The following is a 26,557-nucleotide window of genomic DNA, read 5'->3' on the forward strand; positions in this document are numbered from 1 at the left end:
TCTAGGCCCTCTCCTATTCTCGCTATACACCAAGTCACTTGGCTCTGTCATAACCTCACATGGTCTCTCCTATCATTGCTATGCAGACGACACACAATTAATCTTCTCCTTTCCCCCTTCTGATGACCAGGTGGCGAATCGCATCTCTGCATGTCTGACAGACATATCAGTGTGGATGACGGATCACCACCTCAAGCTGAACCTCGGCAAGACGGAGCTGCTCTTCCTCCCGGGGAAGGACTGCCCGTTCCATGATCTCGCCATCACGGTTGACAACTCCATTGTGTCCTCCTCCCAGAGCGCTAAGAATCTTGTCGTGATCCTGGACAACACCCTGTCGTTCTCAACCAACATCAAGGCGGTGGCCCGTTCCTGTAGGTTCATGCTCTACAACATCCGCAGAGTACGACCCTGCCTCACACAGGAAGCGGCGCAGGTCCTAATCCAGGCACTTGTCATCTCATTTAACATTTACATTTTTACATTTAAGTCATTTAGCAGACGCTCTTATCCAGAGCGACTTACAAATTGGTGCATTCACCTTATGACATCCAGTGGAACAGTCACTTTACAATAGTGCATCTAAAACTTAAGGGGGGTGAGAGGGATAACTTATCCTATCCTAGGTATTCCTTAAAGAGGTGGGGTTTCAGGTGTCTCCGGAAGGTGGTGATTGACTCCGCTGTCCTGGCGTCGTGAGGGAGTTTGTTCCACCATTGGGGGGCCAGGGCAGCGAACAGTTTTGACTGGGCTGAGCGGGAGCTGTACTTCCTCAGTGGTAGGGAGGCGAGCAGGCCAGAGGTGGATGAACGCAGTGCCCTTGTTTGGGTGTAGGGCCTGATCAGAGCCTGGAGGTACTGAGGTGCCGTTCCCCTCACAGCTCCGTAGGCAAGCACCATGGTCTTGTAGCGGATGCGAGCTTCAACTGGAAGCCAGTGGAGAGAACGGAGGAGCGGGGTGACGTGAGAGAACTTGGGAAGGTTGAACACCAGACGGGCTGCGGCATTCTGGATGAGTTGAAGGGGTTTAATGGCACAGGCAGGGAGCCCAGCCAACAGTGAGTTGCAGTAATCCAGACGGGGAGATGACAAGTGCCTGGATTAGGACCTGCGCCGCTTCCTGTGTGAGGCAGGGTCGTACTCTGCGGATGTTGTAGAGCATGAACCTACAGGAACGGGCCACCGCCTTGATGTTGGTTGAGAACGACAGGGTGTTGTCCAGGATCACGCCAAGGTTCTTGGCGCTCTGGGAGGAGGACACAATGGAGTTGTCAACCGTGATGGCGAGATCATGGAACGGGCAGTCCTTCCCCGGGAGGAAGAGCAGCTCCGTCTTGCCGAGGTTCAGCTTGAGGTGGTGATCCGTCATCCACACTGATATGTCTGCCAGACATGCAGAGATGCGATTCGCCACCTGGTCATCAGAAGGGGGAAAGGAGAAGATTAATTGTGTGTCGTCTGCATAGCAATGATAAGAGAGACCATGTGAGGTTATGACAGAGCCAAGTGACTTGATGTATAGCGAGAATAGGAGAGGGCCAAGAACAGAACCCTGGGGGACACCAGTGGTGAGAGCGCGTGGTGAGGAGACAGATTCTCGCCACGCCACCTGGTAGGAGCGACCTGTCAGGTAGGACGCAATCCAAGCGTGGGCCGCGCCGGAGATGCCCAACTCGGAGAGGGTGGAGAGGAGGATCTGATGGTTCACAGTATCGAAGGCAGCCGATAGATCTAGAAGGATGAGAGCAGAGGAGAGAGAGTTAGCTTTAGCAGTGCGGAGCGCCTCCGTGATACAGAGGAGAGCAGTCTCAGTTGAATGACTAGTCTTGAAACCTGACTGATTTGGATCAAGAAGGTCATTCAGAGAGAGATAGCGGGAGAGCTGGCCAAGGACGGCACGTTCAAGAGTTTTGGAGAGAAAAGAAAGAAGGGATACTGGTCTGTAATTGTTGACATCGGAGGGATCGAGTGTAGGTTTTTTCAGAAGGGGTGCAACTCTCGCTCTCTTGAAGACGGAAGGGACGTAGCCAGCGGTCAGGGATGAGTTGATGAGCGAGGTGAGGTAAGGGAGAAGGTCTCCGGAAATGGTCTGGAGAAGAGAGGAGGGGATAGGGTCAAGCGGGCAGGTTGTTGGGCGGCCGGCCGTCACAAGACGCGAGATTTCATCTGGAGAGAGAGGGGAGAAAGAGGTCAGAGCACAGGGTAGGGCAGTGTGAGCAGAACCAGCGGTGTCGTTTGACTTAGCAACGAGGATCGGATGTCGTCGACCTTCTTTTCAAAATGGTTGACGAAGTCATCTGCAGAGAGGGAGGGGGAGGGGGAGGAGGATTCAGGAGGGAGGAGAAGGTGGCAAAGAGCTTCCTAGGGTTAGAGGCAGATGCTTGGAATTTAGCGTGGTAGAAAGTGGCTTTAGCAGCAGAGACAGAGGAGGAAAATGTAGAGAGGAGGGAGTGAAAGGATGCCAGGTCCGCAGGGAGGCGAGTTTTCCTCAATTTCCGCTCGGCTGCCCGGAGCTCGTCTGGATTACTGCAACTCGCTGTTGGCTGGGCTCCCTGCCTGTGCCATTAAACCCCTTCAACTCATCCAGAACACCGCAGCCCGTTCAACCTTCCCAAGTTCTCTCACGTCACCCCGCTCCTCCGTTCTCTCCACTGGCTTCCAGTTGAAGCTCGCATCCGCTACAAGACCATGGTGCTTGCCTACGGTGCTGTGAGGGGAACGGCACCTCAGTACCTCCAGGCTCTGATCAGGCCCTACACCCAAACAAGGGCACTGCGTTCATCCACCTCTGGCCTGCTCGCCTCCCTACCACTGAGGAAGTACAGCTCCCGCTCAGCCCAGTCAAAACTGTTCGCTGCTCTGGCCCCCCAATGGTGGAACAAACTCCTCACGACGCCAGGACAGCGGAGTCAATCACCACCTTCCGGAGACACCTGAAACCCCACCTCTTTAAGGAATACCTAGGATAGGATAAGTAATCCCTCTCACCCCCCCCCTTTTAAGATTTAGATGCACTATTGTAAAGTGACTGTTCCACTGGATGTCATAAGGTGAATGCACCAATTTGTAAGTCGCTCTGGATAAGAGCGTCTGCTAAATGACTTAAATGTAATGTAAATGTAATATACAAGATGATGAAGCAATACACATAACTGATTCAAATGCAATAATAGTCTAGAATTATATGGGCCGAAATACAGAAACTACTAGATTATTGGTCATTTCTTATCCGATAATTTACATCGCTTTCACTTTAAAATAGCTAGCTAGCTACGTTCAAATAAGCAGTATATTTATTTGTACTAATAGCACAAACTCCGAGAGCATCGAGTTAAGGATTCAGAAGGGGCGTGGCATTGATGAAGTTTGATGCCTTGAGAGTTTTTCTATTAGTACATAAAAACATTGTGCTAATTTGTACAAATAGTACATAATAAACGAGAGACTGGGTGACACCAATCTAGCCAAATTGCACACGCTGACTTTCCTTCCGACTGCAAGCAATGAGATTTAAAACAATCCACAGCTTTTTTTAAAGAAGCTAATGATCCGGTGGCCAAAACATGCTTTTCTAGACTATTTTGTACTATTTTATTTATTTATGTATAGACAGGAGGAAGCTAATTAGGCTAATTATAGCTAAACAGTAATTCAATTTACTGTAGGGAAAGTTTAGCTTCCCCCTAACTTTACTATTATAAATGGAACACACACTATTCGAGTGCAGGCTACGGATTACATGTTTTTTTATTCTAAATAAACAATTATTCCACACTTATATTAGTAGGCTATGTGTAAAGACCACCTTAAATTAAGAAGAGTCTGATTGGTGATAATAGTATCAAGTGCTTGTCAAATTGTGAATAAGAGAAACAGAGCAGAAGAAACACAGCAGAGCTTAGGCCTTTCAAGCTACTTTTTTCAAATCATCATTAGAGTCGCATCACGCTGCCTTAGAATGTATTACCAATCTAAACATAAAGCCTAATGTTTGTACCATAACTAAAGTTGCAGAAATAACATAAATTACGCAGATAATGTAGGAGGACCTGTTTCTTGGTTAATTGCTCAACACAGATTAGCTGCATGTACGCACTCCCCCAGAAATCATGTGGGGATAATATCCTTTATATTTTATGTTCAATTCTATTCTTCATATTTTAAAATAATATAAAATAATACCACAGAATTCTAAACAAATCTTGTCTGCTAAATTAACTAGTGTATCCCACAGTCATACATACATATAGCCAGATCAGGGCGTAACATAAGGACAACTCAGAATATGCTATTCTGTTCTTCTGAAATAGGCTACCTTTTCTTCATACCATGTTTCTTTAGACCTGGCTCTGTTCAATGGAGATGTTTCCCTCTCTGGGAACCAGTGACAAAGGTGTGATACTGAGAGGCTGAGGAATGTTTTACCAAATATCACAAGAAAAACATCAGACATTGTAATAATAAACAAAGAAGTTACTGTTTGCATCCTCTGCCCTCTACATCAGATGTAGAACACTGCCTCTGCCCAGACTCCTAACATGATTACTATGCAGTTACACTGAGAACAGACAATGTAACTATAGACTAGTGGCCGAGAGTGTCATGTTTGTCATTTATTATCATGTCTTGTCCCTGTGCTCCCCATTCTATTCGTTTCCCTCTGCTGGTCTTATTAGGTTCTTTCCCTCTTTCTATCCCTCTCTCTCCCCCTCCCTCTCTCACTCTCTCGCTCTCTCTTCTCTCTATCGTTCCGTTCCTGCTCCCAGCTGTTCCTATTCCCCTAATCAATCATTTAGTCTTCCCACACCTGTTCCCGATCCTTTCCCCTGATTAGAGTCCCTATTTCTTCCTTTGTGTTCCGTTCCTGTCCTGTCGGTTCCTTGTTTAGAATTCACCGTGCTGTGATTGTGTATCGCCCTGTCGTGTCGTGTTTTCCTCAGATGCTGCGTGGTGAGCAGGTGTCTGAGTCTGTCTGGTTCAAGTGCCTTCCCGAGGCAACCTGCTGTTCACCTGCTGTTCAAGATCGAGTCTCCAGTTTGTCCTCGTCATTTCGAGTGAAAGTTGTTTTTTTGTTTGTATTTACTTTACTGGATTAAAGACTCTGTTTTCGCCAAGTCGCTTTTGGGTCCTCTTTCACCTGCATGACAGAAGGAACCGACCAAGGAATGGACCCAGCGACTTCAGACGCTCGTTACACTGCCGTCGAGATCCAAGGAGCCATGCTCGGCAGACACGAGCAGGAATTGTCTGCTGCTCGCCATGCCGTGGAGAACCTGGCCGCTCAGGTTTCCGACCTCTCTGGACAGTTCCAGAGTCTACGTCTCGTGCCACCTGTTACTTCCTGGCCTGCCGAGCCTCCAGAACCTAGGGTTAATAACCCACCTTGCTACTCCGGGCAGCCCACTGAGTGCCGCTCCTTTCTCACGCAGTGTGAGATTGTGTTCTCTCTCCAACCCAACACATACTCTAGAGAGAGAGCTCGGGTTGCTTACGTCATTTCACTCCTTACTGGCCGGGCTCGAGAATGGGGCACAGCTATCTGGGAGGCAAGGGCTGATTGCTCTAACAAGTTCCAGAACTTTAAAGAGGAGATGATTCGGGTTTTTGACCGTTCAGTTTTTGGTAGGAGGCTTCTAGGGCCCTGGCTTCCTTATGCCAAGGTGAACGGTCCATAACGGATTATTCTATTGAGTTTCGCACTCTTGCTGCCTCTAGTGAGTGGAACGAGCCGGCGCTGCTCGCTCGTTTTCTGGAGGGACTCCACGCAGTGGTTAAGGATGAGATTCTCTCCCGGGAGGTTCCTTCAGATGTGGACTCTTTGATTGCTCTCGCCATCCGCATAGAACGACGGGTAGATCTTCGTCACCGGGCTCGTGGAAGAGAGCTCGCATCAACGGTGTTTCCCTGCTCCGCATCGCAACCATCTCCCTCCTCTGGCTTTGAGACTGAGCCCATGCAGCTGGGAGGGATTCGCATCTCGACTAAGGAGAGGGAACGGAGGATCACCAACCGCCTGTGCCTCTATTGCGGAGTTGCTGGACATTTTGTTAATTCATGTCCAGTAAAAGCCAGAGCTCATCTGTAAGCGGAGGGCTACAGGTGAGCGCAACTACTCAAGTCTCTCCATCAAAATCCTGTACTACTTTGTCGGTCCATCTACGCTGGACCGGTTCGGGTGCTACATGTAGTGCCTTGATAGACTCTGGGGCTGAGGGTTGTTTCATGGACGAAGCATGGGTTCGGAAACATGACATTCCTTTCAGAGAGTTAGAGAAGCCTACGCCCATGTTCGCCTTAGATGGTAGTCATCTTCCCAGTATCAGATTTGAGACACTACCTTTAACCCTCACAGTATCTGGTAACCACAGTGAGACTATTTCTTTTTGATTTTCCGTTCACCGTTTACACCTGTTGTTTTGGGTCATCCCTGGCTAGTATGTCATAATCCTTCTATTAATTGGTCTAGTAATTCTATCCTATCCTGGAACGTTTCTTGTCATGTGAAGTGTTTAATGTCTGCCATCCCTCCCGTTTCTTCTGTCCCTACTTCTCAGGAGGAACCTGGCGATTTGACAGGAGTGCCGGAGGAATATCATGATCTGCGCACGGTCTTCAGTCGGTCCCGAGCCAACTCCCTTCCTCCTCACCGGTCGTATGATTGTAGTATTGATCTCCTTCCGGGGACCACTCCTCCTCGGGGTAGACTATACTCTCTGTCGGCTCCCGAACGTAAGGCTCTCGAGGATTATTTGTCTGTGTCTCTTGACGCCGGTACCATAGTGCCTTCTTCCTCTCCGGCCGGGGCGGGGTTCTTTTTTGTTAAGAAGAAGGACGGTACTCTGCGCCCCTGCGTGATTATCGAGGGCTGAATGACATAACGGTTAAGAATCGTTATCCGCTTCCCCTTATGTCATCAGCCTTCGAGATTCTGCAGGGAGCCAGGTGCTTTACTAAGTTGGACCTTCGTAACGCTTACCATCTCGTGCGCATCAGAGAGGGGGACGAGTGGAAAACGGCGTTTAACACTCCGTTAGGGCATTTTGAGTACCGGGTTCTGCCGTTCGGTCTCGCCAATGCGCCAGCTGTTTTTCAGGCATTAGTTAATGATGTTCTGAGAGACATGCTGAACATCTTTGTTTTTGTCTATCTTGACGATATCCTGATTTTTCTCCGTCACTCGAGATTCATGTTCAGCACGTTCGACGTGTTCTACAGCGCCTTTAGAGAATTGTCTCTACGTAAAGGCTGAGAAGTGCTCTTTTCATGTCTCCTCCGTTACTTTTCTCGGTTCCGTTATTTCCGCTGAAGGCATTCAGATGGATTCCGCTAAGGTCCAAGCTGTCAGTGATTGGCCCGTTCCAAGGTCACGTGTCGAGTTGCAGCGCTTTTTAGGTTTCGCTAATTTCTATCGGCGTTTCATTCGTAATTTCGGTCAAGTTGCTGCCCCTCTCACAGCTCTTACTTCTGTCAAGACGTGTTTTAAGTGGTCCGGTTCCGCCCAGGGAGCTTTTGATCTTCTAAAAGAACGTTTTACGTCCGCTCCTATCCTCGTTACTCCTGACGTCACTAGACAATTCATTGTCGAGGTTGACGCTTCAGAGGTAGGCGTGGGAGCCATTCTATCCCAGCGCTTCCAGTCTGACGATAAGGTTCATCCTTGCGCTTATTTTTCTCATCGCCTGTCGCCATCTGAGCGCAACTATGATGTGGGTAACCGTGAACTGCTCGCCATCCGCTTAGCCCTAGGCGAATGGCGACAGTGGTTGGAGGGGGCGACCGTTCCTTTTGTCGTTTGGACAGACCATAAGAACCTTGAGTACATCCGTTCTGCCAAACGACTTAATGCCCGTCAAGCTCGTTGGGCGTTGTTTTTCGCTCGTTTCGAGTTTGTGATTTCTTACCGTCCGGGTAGCAAGAACACCAAGCCTGATGCCTTATCCCGTCTGTTTAGTTCTTCTGTGGCTTCTACTGATCCCGAGGGGATTCTTCCTTATGGGCGTGTTGTCGGGTTAACAGTCTGGGGAATTGAAAGACAGGTTAAGCAAGCACTCACGCACACTGCGTCGCCGCGCGCTTGTCCTAGTAACCTCCTTTCGTTCCTGTTTCCACTCGTCTGGCTGTTCTTCAGTGGGCTCACTCTGCCAAGTTAGCTGGTCATCCCGGTGTTCGAGGCACTCTTGCGTCTATTCGCCAGCGCTTTTGGTGGCCGACTCAGGAGCGTGACACGCGCCGTTTCGTGGCTGCTTGTTCGGACTGCGCGCAGACTAAGTCGGGTAACTCTCCTCCTGCCGGTCGTCTCAGACCGCTCCCCATTCCTTCGACCATGGTCTCACATCGCCTTAGACTTCATTACCGGTCTGCCTTTGTCTGCGGGAAGACTGTGATTCTTACGGTTGTCGATAGGTTCTCTAAGGCGGCACATTTCATTCCCTCGCTAAACTTCCTTCCGCTAAGGAGACGGCACAAATCATTATTGAGAATGTATTCAGAATTCATGGCCTCCCGTTAGACGCCGTTTCAGACAGAGGCCCGCAATTCACGTCACAGTTTTGGAGGGAGTTCTGTCGTTTGATTGGTGCGTCCGTCAGTCTCTCTTCCGGGTTTCATCCCCAGTCTAACGGTCAAGCAGAGAGGGCCAATCAGACGATTGGTCGCATACTACGCAGCCTTTCTTTCAGAAACCCTGCGTCTTGGGCAGAACAGCTCCCTGGGCAGAATACGCTCACAATTCGCTTCCTTCGTCTGCTACCGGGTTATCTCCGTTTCAGAGTAGTCTGGGTTACCAGCCTCCTCTGTTCTCATCCCAGCTTGCCGAGTCCAGCGTTCCTCCGCTCAAGCGTTTGTCCAACGTTGTGAGCGCACCTGGAGGAGGGTGAGGTCTGCACTTTGCCGTTACAGGGCACAGACGGTGAGAGCCGCCAATAAACGCAGGATTAAGAGTCCAAGGTATTGTTGCGGCCAGAGAGTGTGGCTTTCCACTCGCAACCTTCCTCTTACGACAGCTTCTCGTAAGTTGACTCCGCGGTTCATTGGTCCGTTCCGTGTCTCCCAGGTCGTCAATCCTGTCGCTGTGCGACTGCTTCTTCCGCGACATCTTCGTCGCGTCCATCCTGTCTTCCATGTCTCCTGTGTTAAGCCCTTTCTTCGCACCCCCGTTCGTCTTCCCTCCCCCTCCCGTCCTTGTCGAGAGCGCACCTATTTACAAGGTACATAAGATCATGGACATGCGTTCTCGGGACGGGGTCACCAATACTTAGTGGATTGGGAGGGTTACGGTCCTGAGGAGAGGAGTTGGGTTCCGTCTCGGGACGTGCTGGACCGTTCACTCATTGATGATTTCCTCCGTTGCCGCCAGGATTCCTCCTCGAGTGCGCCAGGAGGCGCTCGGTGAGTGGGGGGGGTACTGTCATGTTTGTCATTTATTATCATGTCTTGTCCCTGTGCTCCCCATTCTATTCGTTTCCCTCTGCTGGTCTTATTAGGTTCTTTCCCTCTTTCTATCCCTCTCTCTCCCCCTCCCTCTCTCACTCTCTCGCTCTCTCTTCTCTCTATCGTTCCGTTCCTGCTCCCAGCTGTTCCTATTCCCCTAATCAATCATTTAGTCTTCCCACACCTGTTCCCGATCCTTTCCCCCTGATTAGAGTCCCTATTTCTTCCTTTGTGTTCCGTTCCTGTCCTGTCGGTTCCTTGTTTAGAATTCACCGTGCTGTGATTGTGTATCGCCCTGTCGTGTCGTGTTTTCCTCAGATGCTGCGTGGTGAGCAGGTGTCTGAGTCTGTCTGGTTCAAGTGCCTTCCCGAGGCAACCTGCTGTTCACCTGCTGTTCAAGATCGAGTCTCCAGTTTGTCCTCGTCATTTCGAGTGAAAGTTGTTTTTTTGTTTGTATTTACTTTACTGGATTAAAGACTCTGTTTTCGCCAAGTCGCTTTTGGGTCCTCTTTCACCTGCATGACAGAGAGGCTGTCACTGGAAAGTACCCAGGCATGATCCCGGTGGGAACTACTGAAATTGGAGTTCTTCAACCCACACGTCTTTATTGTCACGTCTGCTCCCACTCTTCTCCCCCCTTGGCGCTTGAGGACGCCAGGTTGCCCTGCATCACGTACTCCTGCCAACCATTACGCACACCTGCCTTCCCTCGTCCCGCGCATCAGTGATATTGGACTCACCTGGACTCATTCATCACCTGTTCATTTCCTCCCCTATATTTGTCAGTTCCCTGCTCTGTTCCCCGCTGATGCATTCATTTTTTTCTGTCTGCATTATTACTTTGCTGACGCTGTTCCTGTCTCCTTCCATGTCCGTTACTTATTCAATGTTTGACTCCCCGTACCTGCTTCATCTCTCCAGCGTCATTCCGTGTGAAATTTATGTCTGTGAAGTGTTCAGCCGTTTCATTCCTCAGTTCAGCAATTGTTTTCAACACGAAGGAGAAAGAATGCAAGAGCAGTTGCACTACTAGAAAAAATACAACAGCTGATGTTTATTACAGGGTTGGGGAGTAACTGGGGCTGCACATTTCAGTACAATTTTTGGCTCACCAACCCCAACCCCAACTAGCATCACCACCCTGGATGGTTCCAACCTAGAATATGTGGACAACTATAAATACCTAGGTGTCTGGTTAGACTGTAAACTCTCCTTCCAGACTCATATTAAACATCTGCAATCAAAAATCAAATCTAGAATCGGCATTCTATTTCGCAACAAAGCCTCCTTCAGTCACGCCCTCAAACTTACCCTAGTAAAACTAACTATCCTACCGATCTTCGACTTTGGCGATGTCATCTACAAAATAGCTTCCAACACTCTACTCAGCAAACTGGATGCAATCTGTCACAGTGCCATCCTTTCTGTTAGCAAATCACCTTATATCACCCACCACTGCGACCTGTATGCTCTAGTCGGCTGGCCCTCACTACAAATTCGTCGCCAGACCGATTGGCTCCAGGTCATCTATAAGTCTATGCTAGGTAAAGCTCCGCCTTATCTCAGTTCACTGCTCACGATAACAACACCCACCCGTAGCACATGTTCCAGCAGGTATATCTCACTCATCATCCCCAAAGCCAACACCTCATTTGGCCGCCTTTCCTTCCAGCTCTCTGCTGCCAATGACTGGAACGAATTGCAAAAATCGCTGAAGTTGGAGACTTTTATTTCCCTCACCAACTTTAAACATCAACTATCTGAGCAGTTATCCGATCGCTGCAGCTGTACATAGTCCATCTGTAAATTGCCAACCCAACCCAATCTATCTACCTCATCCCCATACTGTTTTTATTTATTTACTTTCCTGCTCTTTTGCAGACCAATATCTCTACTTGCACATCATCATCTGCTCATTTATCATTCCAGTGTTAATCTGCTAAATTGTAACTATTCTCTCCTATGGCCTATTTATTGCCTACCTCCTCATGCCTTTTGCACACACTGTATATAGACTTTCTTTTTTTACTGTGTCATTGATTTGTTTGTGTTATTGGCTTGTTTATTGTTTACTCCATGTGTAACTCTGTGTTGTTGTCTGTGTCACACTGCTTTACTTTATCTTGGCCAGGTCGCAGTTGCAAATGAGAACTTGTTCCCAACTAGCCTACCTGGTTAAATAAAGGTGAAATAAATGTTTTTTTAAATTTAAAATTAACCAGTTAATGAATGGTTAAATTAGTTGACCAACAGAAAAACATGCCCCAATAGCAAGCCTATCAACTACTGTAATGAAGCAGATAGGGAAAGAGTTGGTGCAGGTGTCAAACTGTTAAATAAACCTTATTTGTGAATACATGTTCAAATTGAACATCGTTACATTTCCTGCACTTGGTAAATGGATCACTATTCAAAAAAGCATCAATAGTTATAATTATTTACAGCAGTACAAATGCTCTTGCATTGTCTCTCCTTTGTTTACAAAGAAAGTAGTGAGCAGAGGGACACAGCTGAATTCTTCACAGAAATAAAACCATGTGAGTGAGGTTGAGGCACTCCCATGATCTACTGATCTCTGCCTTTACCATAGTGATTACATCACGGGACTTTCCATCACAGCCACTAGTCCATATTAGATTGCATGGGTCCAGTTCTCAGAGTAACAGCATAATAATCAAGTTAGGAACCTGGCTGGAGGCTTAGCTACTATCATTCATTTCTGAATCTGGTGTAGAGGGCAGAGGCTTGTAAACAGTGACTTCTTTGAGAAAAAGAAGACAGCTTCAATGTCGGTTATCTGATTTATTTTTCGTGATAATTATTTTGATAGTATTTATTAAATGTATTTTGTTAAGCCTCTGTATCACCCCTCTGTCGCTGGAACTTCTGTCCGCCACCATTTATTTTCTGCCCAAATTTAATCTGCCTAAAAATAAATATATTATTGTGGGCTGAGTGGCCTTCTGATGCTCATGTCATCTTGTTGTTCCAACCACAGCAGAAATCATATACAAAACTAGACTGGTGAGAAAGAAAACCCTAAAGGAATTAGGATGAGTGATGGATTGTGCCCACATTGAGTACATACCAGCTGTAGAATACATATCCTCATTCATTCAGGACAAAGATAGTGTCTGTCTGCCCTGTTTTTCAATAGCACAGAGGTTCAACACACAAACACGTCATCCTTCCCAAGGCCTACTGTATTCATTAACCCTATCCTATCTATGTATCAGAGTTTCACCTGACTGCCTCTCCCATGCTGGGTATAGAGAAGCTTCCTGCCAATAGTTTTGTAACCTTAAATTAGCTGTTCATAGGTACCTGCACTCTTTTTAGTTTGTAGTGAGAAGTTGGGTTTTATTTCCATATTCTGTCAACACATGTTGATTTCATGACTGAATGTAAGACATAAACGGCACAAGTGTTTAATGTTGATGGTATTTTGTGATATATCTATTTATGTTTTTGCTATGTCTGCACTGTACTGTGGAATTACAGTACCAGTCAAAAGTTTGGACACACCTACTCTCCATGGTTTTTCTCTATTTTTACTATTTTCTACATTGTAGAATAATAGTGAAGGCATCCAAAATATGAAATAACACATATGGAATCATGTAGTAAACAAAAAAGTGTTAAACAAAGACTCTTCAATGTAGCCACCCTTTGCCTTGATGACAGCTTTGCACATGCTTGGCATGCTCTCAACCTCCTGGATTGCTATTATTTTACAATGTAAAAAATAAAGAAAACCCTTGACTGTGTAGGTGTGTCCAAACTTTGCCTGGTACTGTATATATGGAGTGTTTTATAGCTTGGCTTCTTGGCCAGGTCTCCCTTTTCTGACCTAAATGGGACGTCATGTCACACCCTGATCTGTTTCACCTATCTTTGTGCTCTTCTCCACCCCCCTCCAGGTGTCACCCATCTTCCCCATTATCCCCTGTGCATTTATACCAGTGTTCTTTGTTTGTTTGTTGCCAGTTCATTTTGTTTCGTCAAGCCTACCAGCATGTTTTTCGTACTTCTGTCACACAAAGGACAGGGTCCGACGGGAACCCTGGTGGCAGGCAAGCCTGGGGGAGTGAGCCCCCTCCAGGACTAGGGCCCCCTGATAACCGGATGGGAACGCTGCACCTCACGGACCTGGTTCTCAATACTCTAGATGAGTGCCGCCGCCACACACGAGGAAGGAAGGATGGTCTCGGGATCAAAGGGTGTAGCCGTGGGGCTATAGCGGTGTGAAAGCGCATCCGGCTTGACATTCTTGGATCCTGTGCAGTAGGAGAGGGAGAAGTGGAACCGGGTGAAAAGAAGGGCCCACCGAGCTTGCCTGGAATTGCGATGCTTGGTGGTGTGGAGATATTCCAGGTTCTTGTGATCCATCCACACAACGAAAGGATGTTCCCCCCAACCAGTGCCTCTACTCCTCCAAAGCTATTTTCACCGCGAGAAGCTCACGATTCCCCATATCGTAATTCCTCTCTGTGGCATTAAGACGATGGGAGAAGAAGGCGCAGGGATGCAGCTTAAGGTCCAGTGCAGAACGATGGGACAGGACAGCTCCCACTCCGACACTTGTGTCGGCCTCCACCACGAACTGACGGGATGGATCGGGATGGACTAATATGGGAGCTGTGGTGAATCAGTGCTTGAGGTCCAGGAATGCTCAGTCAGCAGCTGGGGACCACGTGAATGGAACCTTGGAAGAGGTGAGTGCAGAAAGGAGGGAAGCCAGGGTGCTGTAACACCCGGATAAAGCAGCGATAGAAATTGGCAAAACCCAGGAAGAGCTGCAAATGCACTCTAGACGTAGGTTCATAGGCACCATTCCACCGACGCTCTCACCTTTCCGGGATCCATCTGCACATTACCTGCAGCGATAATGTAACCAAGGAACATGGTGGAGCGATGGAATTTTCACTTTTCACCAAAAGCTAGTTCTCCAGAAGGTGCTGGAGGACCTGTAGGATATGGAGCGGGAGAAGAGGAGGATATCGTTGAGGTAGACGAACATGAACCGGTTCAACATGTCACGGAGAACATCGTTAACTGGGCCTGGAACACAGCTGAAGCGTTGGTCAGACCAAATGGTCAGACCAATAACCAGATATTCCTTGTGTCCTTTGGCCATGTTGAAGGCTGTCTTCTACTCGTCCCCTTCCCGTATCCACACCAGATGGTAGGCGTTCCACCATGGAGAAAATGGTGGCCCCCTGGAGCGGCTCGAAGGCTGAGGCGATGAGTGGTAGCGGGTAGCCTCAATGATGTCATTGAGGCCCCGGTCGTCAATGCATGAGCGCAGGGTTTTGTCCCTCCTCCACATAGAAGAACACTGCGCTGGCAGTGGAGGAAGAAGGATGGATACACCCTGCAGCCAGACAGTCCTCTATGAAAGTCTCCATAGACTTTATACAGTCCGTATACAGTTGTCCCCGGGGTGGTATGATGCCCGGGATAAGATTGATCCCGCAGTCATAGGGTCGATGCGTTGGAAATGAAGTGGCCCTGGCCTTACTGAAAACCTCCCGGAGGTTCTGCTACTCCGCAGGAATGGCGGAGAAGTCCGAGGATACTTCCGAGCCCACAGGAAGGCATCCCGGGGCAGTCTGCACGACTTCAGGCAATGGGCGTAGCAGAATGGGCTCCAGTCAATGATAGCACCAGCAGTCCAGTCGATGAGGGGATTGTGTAGCTGGAGCCAACAGAATCCCAATACCACAGGAACCTGAGGAGACGTAATCAGCATGAACGGTATAGCCTCGCTGTGGTTCCCTGACACTCGCAGGTTGACGGGAGTGGTATTGTGGGTGACCCTGCCAATAGAGCATCATTCCAGCACTCTATCATCCATGGGAATGTCCAGTTCTGACACAAGGGTAGTGTCCATAAAACTCTCATTGGCCCCAGAGTCGATGAGTACCCGGAGAGATTTCGACTGGTTCCCCCACAGCAGGATGGAATAGAGAGGGGTGTGAGTAAGGGGAGACGGAAAGTTCTCCCTATGGGCCACCAGAGCATAGTCTTTTAGTGGACAGGTAGACACGAAATCACCAATAGTCCTGCAATACACCCAACTCTTTGTGTTAAGCCTGCGTAAACGTTCATCAGGAGACAACCTAACTCTGCCTAGTTGCATCGGCTCGGGAAGAGGCGAATCGGCAGGCTTCGGAGACACTCGGGTAGCCTCAGATTCTCTTGGACACGTAGACGTCAGGGACTTCCGGGATGCCTCGGTGGCGAAGTGGAATCCTTGGGCATGCAAGGGGGTACGGAATTGGACTTCCTCTCCTTCCTATGTTCCCGTATCCGCCCATCAATCAGGATGGTCAAGGTGATGAGCTCATCCTTAACTTCCTCCGATAACCGTGCGGAACGTGTCAAACAGGGATTCCGGGTTCCAGGTCTGCCACACTGCTGGAGTGGACTAACTTCCAGGCAACCTCTCTACCGGACAACGGAGCATTGTAAACATTCTTCACCTCTGCCACAAACTCCTGCAAACTGAAGCACATGGTAGACTGTTGTTTCCACAGTGTCCTAGCCCTGCCAAGAGCCCTCCCGGAAATCAGCGTGATGAGGTACGCTAACTTTGAGCGGACCGAGGGGAAGGAGGAGGGCTGCAGCTTGAAGATGAGAGGAACGCCCAACAGTTTTCGGACCCTCTCACGAAGCATTTAGGGTCAGGTAAACAGAGTTCTCGGAAAGCCGAGGTGGCAGGGAGAGACGAGCTGCTGACAGCCAGGTTACTGAGGGGCTGTGGTCATGGTAGACTGCCTAGTCGACAACCCGCGGAATTGCTCAGCAAAGTATTCAACCTACAGTCATGGCATTCTGCCAGAGTCTGGAAACCTTCCATGACACCAAAAAGCAACTCCTCGTGCCTCCCAATGGTGGCTCCTTGGGAGCAGACAGTGTTGCAGAGCTGGTCTGAGTTTGCTGGGTCTATCATGGCCAGTTCATACTATTACGGCTCAGGAAAAGACCCAGATGCAGACAGTTCAGGCAGCTTCATTAAATAGTACCTGCAAAACACCAGTCTCAACGTCAACAGTGAAGAGGCGACTCCGGGATGCTGGCATCCGAGGCAGAGTTGCAAAAAAAGCCATGTCTCAGACTGGCCAATAAATATAAAATATTAAGATGGGCAGAACACAGGCACTGGACAGAGTAACTCTGCCTCGTAGGCCAGCATCACGGAGTCGCCTCTTCACTGTTGACATTGAGACTGGTGTTTTGCGGGTAGTATTTAATGAAGCTGCCAGTTGAGGACCTGTGAGGCGTCTGTTTCTCAAACTAGACACTAATGTACTTGTCCTCTTGCTCAGTTGTGTACCAGGGCCTCCCACTCCTCTTTCTATTCAAGTTAGAGAGAGTTTGAGCTGTTCTGTGAAGGGAGTAGTACACAGCATTGTACGTGATCTTCAGTTTCTTGCCAATTTCTCGTATGGAATAGCCTTAATTTCTCAGAACAAGAACAGACTGATGAGTTTCAGCAGAAACTGGGTCTATCTGACAGAGATGGCCGCCTCGCTTCGCGTTCCTAGGAAACTATGCAGTTTTTTTTTTTACTTGTGTTATTTCTTACATTGGTACCCCAGGTAATCTTAGGTTTCATTACATACAGTCGAGAAGAACTACTGAATATAAGAGCAGCGTCAACTCACCATCAGTACGACCAACAATATGACTTTCGCGAAGCGGATCCTGTGTTCTGCCTTTCACCCAGGACAACGGAATGGATCCCAGCCGACAACCCAAAAAAACGACTTCGTAAAAGAGGGAAACGAAGCGGTCTTCTGGTCAGACTCCGGAAACGGGCACATCGCGCACCACTCCCTAGCATACTTCTCGCCAATGTCCAGTCTCTTGACAACAAGGTTGATGAAATCCGAACAAGGGTAGCATTCCAGAGGGACATCAGAGACTGTAACGTTCTTTGCTTCACGGAAACATGGCTCACTCGAGAGACGCTATCGGAGTCGGTGCAGCCAGCTGGTTTCTCCACGCATCGCGCCGACAGAAACAAACATCTTTCTGGTAAGAAGAGAGACGGGGGAGTATGCTTTATGGTTAACGAGACGTGGTTTGGTCAAAACAACATACAGGAAATCAAGTCCTTCTGTTCACCTGATTTAAAATTCCTCACAATCAAATGTCGACCGCATTATCTACCAAGGGAATTCTCTTCGATTATAATCACAGCCGTATATATTCACCCTCAAGAAGACACATTGATGGCTCTGAACGAACTTTATTTGACTCTTTGCAGACTGGAATCCACATATCCTGAGGCTGCATTCATTGTAGCTGGGGATTTTAACAAGGCTAATCTGAAAACAAGACTCCCTAAATTGTATCAACATTTCGATTGCGCAACCAGGGCTGGTAAAACCTTGGATCATTGCTATTCTAACTTCCGCGACGCATATAAGGCCCTCCCCCGCCCTCCTTTCGGAAAAGCTGACTACAACTCAATTTAGTTGCTCCCTGCCTACAGACAGAAGCTAAAACAAGAAGCTCCCGCACTGAGGTCTGTTCAACGCTGGTCCGACCAATCTGATGCCACGCTCCAAGACTGCTTCCATCACGTGGACTGGGATATGTTTCGTATTGCGTCAAACAACAACATTGACGAATACGCTGATTCGGTGAGCGAGTTCATTAGAATGTGCGTTGAATATGTCGTTCCCATAGCAACGATTAAAACATTCCCAAACCTGAAACCGTGGATTGATGGCAGAATTTGTGTGAAACTGAAAGCGCGAACCACTGCATTTAATCAGGGCAAGGTGACCAGACACATGACCGAATACAAACAGTGTAGCTATTCCCTCCGCAAGGCAATCAAACAAGCTAAGCGTCAGTATAGAGACAAAGCAGAATCGCAATTCAATGGCTCAGACACAAGAGGTATGTGGCAGGGTCTACAGTCAATCACGGATTACAAAAAGAAAACCAGCCCAGTCACGGACCAGGATGTCTTGCTCCCAGGCAGACTAAATAACTTTTTTGCCCGCTTTGAGGACAATACAGTGCCACTGACATAGCCCGCAACCAAAACATGCGGACTCTCCTTCACTGCAGCAGAGGTGAGTAAAACATTTAAACGTGTTAACCCTCGCAAGGCTGCAGGCCCAGATGGCATCCCCAGCCGCGCCCTCAGAGCATGCGGAGACCAGCTGGCTGGTGTGCTTACAGACATATTCAATCAATCCTTATCCCAGTCTGCTGTTCCCACATGCTTCAAGAGGGCCACCATTGTTCCTGTTCCCAAGAAAGCTAAGGTAACTGAGCTAAACGACTACCACCCCGTAGCACTCACTTCCGTCATCATGAAGTGCTTTGAGAGACTAGTCAAGGACCATATCACCGCCACCCTACCTGACACCCTAGACCCACTCCAATTTGCTTACCGCCCAAATAGGTTCACAGATGATGCAATCTCAACCACACTGCACACTGCCCTAACCCATCTGGACAAGAGGAATACCTATGTGAGAATGCTGTTCATCGACTACAGCTCAGCATTCAACACCATAGTACCCTCCAAACTCGTCATCAAGTTCGAGACCCTGGGTCTCGACCCCGCCCTGTGCAACTGGGTACTGGACTTCCTGACGGGCCGCCCCCAGGTGGTGAGGGTAGGTAACAACATCTCCACCCCGCTGATCCTCAACACTGGGGCCCCACAAGGGTGCGTTATGAGCCCTCTCCTGTACTCCCTGTTCACCCACGACTGCGTGGCCACGCACGCCTCCAACTCAATCATCAAGTTTGCGGACGACACAACAGTGGTAGGCTTGATTACCAACAACGACGAGACGGCCTTCAGAGTGTGTTGTCAGGAAAATAACCTCACACTCAACGTCAACAAAACTAAGGAGATGATTGTGGACTTCAGGAAACAGCAGAGGGAACACCCCCCTGTCCACATCGATAGAACAGTAGTGGAGAGGGTCATAAGTTAAGTTCCTCGGCGTACAGATCACAGACAAACTGAATTGGTCCACCCACACAGAGAGCATCGTGAAGAAGGCGCAACAGTACCTCAGGAGGCTGAAGAAATTTGGCTTGTCACCAAAAGCACTCACAAACTTCTACAGATGCACAATCGAGAGCATCCTGTCGGGCTGTATCACCGCCTGGTATGGCAACTGCTCCGCCCACAACCGTAAGGCTCTCCAGAGGGTAGTGAGGTGTGCACAACGCATCACCTGCCCTCCAGGACACCTACACCACCCGATGTCACAGGAAGGCCATAAAGATCATCAAGGACAACAACCACCCGAACCACTGCCTGTTCAACCCGCTATCATCCAGAAGGCGAGGTCAGTACAGGTGCATCAAAGCTGGGACCGAGAGACTGAAAAACAGCTTCTATCTCAAGGCCATCAGACTGTTAAACAGCCACCACTAACATTGAGTGGCTGCTGCCAACACACTGACTCAACTCCAGCCACTTTAATAATGGGAATTGATGTAAAATATATCACTAGCCACTTTAAACAATGCTACTTAATATAATGTTTACATACCCTACATTATGCATCTCATATGTCTACGTATATACTGTACTCTATATCATCTACTGCATCCTTATGTAATACATGTATCACTAGCCACTTTGAACTATGCCACTTTGTTTACATACTCATCTCATATGTATATACTGTACTCGATACCATCTACTGCATCTTGCCTATGCCACTCTGTACCATCACTCATTCATATATCTTTATGTACATATTCTTTATCCCTTTACACTTGTGTGTATAAGGTAGTAGTTTTGGAATTGTTAGTTAGATTACTCGTTGGTTATTACTGCATTGTTGGAACTAGAAGCATAAGCATTTCGCTACACTCGCATTAACATCTGCTAACCATGTGTATGTGACAAATACATTTGATTTGATTTAGAAAGTTTTGATTCTGGCCATTTTGAGCCTGTAATCGAACCTGTAAACGCTGATGCTCCAGATACTGAACTTGTCTAAAGAAGGCCATTTTTATTGCTTCTTTAATCAGCATTACAGTTTTCAGCTGTGCTAACATAATTGCAAAATGGGTTGCTAACGATCAATTAGACTTTTAAAATTATAAACTTGGATTAGCTAACACAACTTGCCAATGGAACACAGGAGTGATGGTTGCTGATAATGGGCCTTTGTATGCCTATGTAGATATTCCATTAAAAATCTGCCTTTTCCAGCTGCAATAGTCATTTACAACATTAACAATGTCTACAATGCATTTCTGATCACTTTCATGTTATTTTAATGGACAAAGAAATGTGACAAGGATATTTCTAAATGACCCCAAACTTTTGAACGGTAGTGTATGTTTAATTAGCAACCGCACAATTAACAAAGACATGTACAGACTAGTATTGTACACACCCACCACCCCTAAACCCACACTCCTGTCTCTCATTGTTGATTAAAAAAGGCACTCATTATTGTTTTCAGAAAAGGCAGGTGTGCAGACTACGTTCCTCTTTAAGCATGTTTCAACTTAATAAGAGGCCAACTCCAAGCAACAGCTTGTCCCTGTGTGTTCCTATTTCCAAGGCTGAAAAACAAGGACATTACAGTGCACTAACCAAAGCAAGGCCTTGATGTAACGATTCTCGTTGGTGGAAGGAGAGGAGGACCAAAATGCAGCGTGGTAAGTATTCATCATATTTTAATTGAAAAACTTAACACGACACAAAATAACAACAAAGAGAAAACTAAACATTTCTGCCAGGTGAACAAACACTAAACAGAAATTAAACACCCACCACCAAAATGGGGAAAACAGGCTACAACAAACGACACCTGCCTTTGATTGAGAACCATACTAGGCCAAACACATAGAAATATAACATAGACTACCCGCCCCTACTCACGCCCTGACCAACCCAACACAGAGACATAAAAAAGGAACTAAGGTCTAAACGTGATACTTGACTACTAACGTAGTAAACCACTGGCATTCTATCTACTAATGTAGTGAAAATACTTGCATTGTAACTACTAATGTAGTAAAAATACTTGCATTGTAACTACTGGTGGCCAAAAATGCCATGCTACACTAATACTAATCTAAAACAACAAATAATACAGGGTTCATGAGGGATAGGGTTAATACGTGGATCATAAGGCAGCATCTGTTCCCAGTGGATCACTTGGTTTCATGGTTCCTTTTACAGTATAAATGCTCCCTGTACCAAAACAGCATAACCGCATAATATAAAGGAATTCATTTTGGAGCCGCCGCAAGAAGTACCATTAGCCAAAGCTGTGTTTATATTAGCTGTAACTGACAAGGTTCTCCATTTTATACATATGCCATTTAGCTTATACCAGGGCTCCCTTTAGTTGGCTTCAACACTTACAGTACAGTTCATTCAGAAAGTATTCACACCCCTTGACATTTTCTACATTTAGTTGTGTTACATTCTGAATGTAATATGTATTACATTTAGATGTTGTGTCACTAGAATACACATAATAACCCATAATGTCAAAGTGGATATATGATTACAAAAAAAAATAGGGTTAGGGTTTGATTGATGATATTTTTAGATTTCAGTGCAGCATTTGATTTAGTGGATCATGAAATTATTTTGACAAAATTAATGCATTATGGTTTTAAGGAGGTAGCATTGAATTGGGTACAGTCATATCTAACTGACAGGAAACAGTCCACCTATATCACCATATCAATGGTTAATTTTCTTCCCCTAATGTGTTAAACTGTGGAATACCGCAGGGCAGCTGCCTTGGGCCACTCTACTTAATATACACCAACGACCTTCCCTATGCCTTGGTTGAAACTCAAGCTACTATATTTGCAGATGATACTACAATTTATGCAGCAAGACAATCGGTTCAACAGGTACAGCAAGCTTTGCAAGGAGATTTGGAGATTATCACGAAATGAGTTTGCCAAAACAAACTTGCTTTAAAAACCAAGAAAACCAAAGTTATGTTGGTCTGTTCAACTAGGAAAAGGCCAAAACAGCATGGGATACAATTAAGTCTGGGAGGAGTACAAATGGAAAAAGTGGCAGAAACCAAACTACTGGGAGTGCAGCTAGACAACTGCTTATCATGGTCGTCTCAAATAACTAATCCATGTAAAAAAAATATTAAAACAGCATGCATAATCAGAAGGATAGCTAAATATTTACAGGGGAAATCCTTCAGCAAATAACACAGGCATTGATTGGTTGAGAGTCAAGTGAACTATTGTTCAGTGGTCTGGGGAAATGCATCATCTAGTGAAGTTAGGAGGCTGCAGAATGCACAGAATAAAGCAGCAAGGATTGTTTTAAGGCGGAGATATGATTCTTCTGTTGCAGTCACGCGCAGTGTTCTTGGTTGGTCATCAATCAACAAGATAATTGAAAAAAAAACATGCTTATCTTATTTTATAATATACATCATTTAAAACGGCCAAGTTCTATTCACAATGGTATTCAGTTGGTAAGAGACAGACATTCCGTAAATACTAGGAATAGATTGTCCACCATCTATGCGTTATCCAGACAGAAAAAAAGAAATGGGCAAAAGAACATTTCGATTTAGAGCAATAAAGAAATGGAACAAATTAACTGAGCAAACTAGAAACCTTTCAGTATATAAGTTTAAACATTATTTAAAAACAATTTAAATATACTATATAGAAATGTTGTGGGACTATAGTAGATGAAGAATCAATATTTCTTTAGATTGAGTATTTATTGGGTCATTATGCTCGTGTATTATGTATGTTTGTAATAGTGTGTTATATGTGAAAGTGTGTTTGTATTATAAATTGTATTTTCATGTTAAGGACTCTTGGAAGATTAGTCCAAATTGGGACTAAAAGAGATCCTAATAAAATAAAATAAAATGACTACCTCATCTCTGTACTCCACACATACAGTTACTATAAGGTCCCTCAGTCTAGCAGTGCATTTCAAACACAGATTGAACCACAAAGACCATGGAGGTTTTCCATGCTTTGCAAAGAAGGGCACCTATTGGTAGACTGGTAAAAAAAGCAGACACATTGAATATCCCTTTGAGCATGGTGAAGTTATTCATTACACTTTTGGATGGTGTATCAATACACAGTCACTACAAAGATACAGGCGTCCTTCCTAACTCAGTTGCCGTAGTCGAGGAAGGAAACCGCTCAGGGATTTCATCATTAGACCAATTGTGTTTTTGAAACAGTTACAGAGTTTAGTGGTGTGATAGGAGAAAACTGAGGATGGATTAACAACATTGCAGTTACTCCACAATTCTAACCTAAATGACAGAGTGAAAAGGAGGAAACTTTCTACAGAAAAAAATATTCCAAAACGTGCATCCTAAAGTGAAAAGAAATTAACTTTGTGTCCTGAATACAAAGTATTATGTTTTTTTGGCAAATCCAACACAAAACATCGCTGAGAACCACTCTTCATACTGTATTTTCAAGCATGGTGGTGGCTTCATCATGTTATGGGTATGCTTGTCATCGACAAGGAGGTTTTTTAAAATAAAAATAAATGGAATAGAGCTATGCACAGGCAGTGTCCTAGAGAAAAACCTGATTCAGTCTGATTTCCAGATACTGGGAGACAAATTCCCATTACAGCAGAACAATAACCTAAAACACAAGACCAAATATACATTGGAGTTACGTACCAAGACGACACTACATGTTCGAGAGTGGCCTACTTTTTACTTAAATTGGCTTGAAAATCTATGGTAAGACTTGAAAATGGCTGTCAAGCAATGATCAACAACCAACTTGACAGAACTAAAAAAAAATTGTAATAATGTCCAAATATTGTACAATCCAGGTGTGCAAAGCTTTTAGAGACTTGCCCAGAAAGACTTACTGCTAAAGGTGATTCTAGCATGTATTGACTTGTGTGTGATTACTTATGTAAATTAGATATTTATGTATTTCATTTTCAATAAATGTACAAACATTTCAAAAAATATGTTTTCACTTTGTCATTATGGGTTATTATGTGTAGATGAGTGTGGAAAAATATGTTTTATCCATTTGAAATTCAGGCTGCAACACATCAAAATATGGAATAAGTCAAGGGGTATGAATACTTTCTGAAAGCACTGTACATACATACTGTACAGGAGAGTTGTTGTTCCTGCTGAAGCAGCAAAGCCCCTCAACCACGGCAAGGCAGAGTCCACGAGAGGGAAACAAAAATCTGAAACGAGGACCAGCACTGGGTGAAGAGGTGATGGAGTCGAGGTTTCCAATGTTCTAGAAGATATTGTTCATTAAATGGTTGGAGAATGTGCTTATTGTGAGAATGTGCTTTATTTTTGTATAATAAAAAAAACTTTTGACCCCTTTTTCTCCACAATTCCGTGGTATCCAATTGGTAGTTAGTCTTATCTCATCGCTGCAACTCCCGTACGGACTCGGGAGAGGCAAAGGCAAAGAGCCATGCATCCTCTGAAACACAACAAAACCAAGCCACACTGCTTCTTGACACAATGCCTGCTTTACCCGGAAGCCAGCCACACCAATGTGTCAGAGGAAACACTGTACACCTGGCGACCGTGTCAGCGTGCATGCTCCCATCCTGCCACAGGAGTCAATCTAGCGCGATGGGAGAAGGACATCCCTGCCAGCCAAACCCTCCCCTAACCCGGCCAATTGTGCGCCACCCCATGGGTCTCCCGGTCGCAACAGAGCCTGTACTCGAACCAGGATCTCTCGTGCCTTAGACCACTGCGCCACTCGGGATAATGTGCCTATTCTTTGCATATGGTTAGAACATTGGGGAATGAGATTTTTCTGGCATTCACTTAAAACCTGTCCGCGATTTCTTCGAGCTAACACAATAAATATACTTAATGAACAGACAATCTATCAAACATGAAAAACATTTGGAATAATACAAATGAAAAATAAAATGTTTCCAAAAAACAAATAAGGTATATTGTTCCATACATCATGATACTTCTTCCTCTTCCTCAGGCTCCTTCCTGGTTTGGACAGTTGCAGTCAATGAGTCATCTTCACCTTCCTCAATCTTGTCATGTCTCCTCGTCTTGGAAGATACTGATACAGTCTGGAATCAAACAGACACTATTACAGTATCATTATATAGAAACCAGTGGCTAATGAGAAACCTAATTCGTAAGTTTAGTCACAAAACAATGGAGGACAGTGAAATACATATGTAGAAACGTAATTTGATCACCCAGTTGAGGGAACTGGAAAACTTCCCTGCAATGTAGGACATTTAACACTTGTAGTGTATTTGAGGTTTAAAAATTCTTCAAAAGTTTGCAGTTTCCACTTTGAAATTCCAGATGAGATTTTCCTCATAAAAAATGTATCAACCCTTACAAAAATGTCTATGAATTATAATTTTCATAATAACTCACATTTCCTGTTACTGAACGATTATTTTCCTGCTGTAGCAAACTGACTCAAATTAAGATCCTACATCTGTAACTACTCACTACTCACAGCATACCTGTTCTGGTGCCTTGGCCACGAATGAACTCCTGGAAAATATAGTCCAGGAAAATAAAATATATTAACTTGAGCAAAATCAATATATGATCATCTAATGCAAATGCATTCTTTTCACAATGCAAAATCAGTTCATGATATTACAGTAGTTGATATTACCAAGGAAACTGTCCGTATTTGCACCGGTACCATATGAGTGCAGCCGCAGCAACAATCAGACAGAGAATGACAACGAGTAGAACCCAACAGGCAGCAGAGGTCTCTGTGAGGAGAGAGATACAGTTAATATAAGAAACAGTCTGTATTTATAATTACATGTAATCATGTTGCCCAAGCAACCATCATGGCTCCAATGCAAAAACTTTCCTGCAGAAAACAAAGAGATAATACCAGGTTATAAGACACGTACATATACAGTAAGAGATGTGTGTATTATGACGATCTTAGTAATGGTTATACAGTACCTTTCTGTAGAAAGGGGAATGAGGCCATACATATGATATTAACACATGCAGTGAAAGATAAGTGAACATCTGGCTCAACTTTGTTATCCATGCTACAACACATTTCTCAACCTCATATGTGTTTTATATGTATGCCAGGAATGCCAATATTCTTGCCAGGCAAAATTCCCTATGGGACAATAA

General features: G+C 45.7%; 1 protein-coding gene across 5 annotated transcripts in view; it reads right to left on the bottom strand.

The window, feature by feature from the left end:
• Positions 1-26,557, bottom strand: part of LOC124044131 (nectin-3-like) — a 51,989-nt gene that overhangs the window by 18,676 nt on the left and 6,756 nt on the right. For 2 of the 5 annotated variants that reach the window (XR_006840435.1, XM_046363609.1), the window contains exons 7-9: positions 26,070-26,172; positions 25,912-25,942; positions 25,380-25,500 (exon numbers count right to left, since the gene is read on the bottom strand). Coding sequence is in view for 3 of the 5 variants with exons in the window: in XM_046363609.1 (XP_046219565.1) it covers positions 25,381-25,500; positions 25,912-25,942; positions 26,070-26,172 (254 nt within the window). In the remaining 2 variants the exon portion in view is untranslated. Of the gene's footprint in view, positions 1-23,267; positions 24,628-24,873; positions 25,501-25,911; positions 25,943-26,069; positions 26,544-26,557 lie in introns of those variants that run through there. The other 3 variants (XM_046363608.1, XM_046363610.1, XR_006840436.1) reach the window with 3 other exon arrangements.

The sequence above is a fragment of the Oncorhynchus gorbuscha genome, linkage group LG09 (genome assembly GCF_021184085.1).
Source record: "Oncorhynchus gorbuscha isolate QuinsamMale2020 ecotype Even-year linkage group LG09, OgorEven_v1.0, whole genome shotgun sequence".
Taxonomy (NCBI): Eukaryota; Metazoa; Chordata; class Actinopteri; order Salmoniformes; family Salmonidae; genus Oncorhynchus; species Oncorhynchus gorbuscha.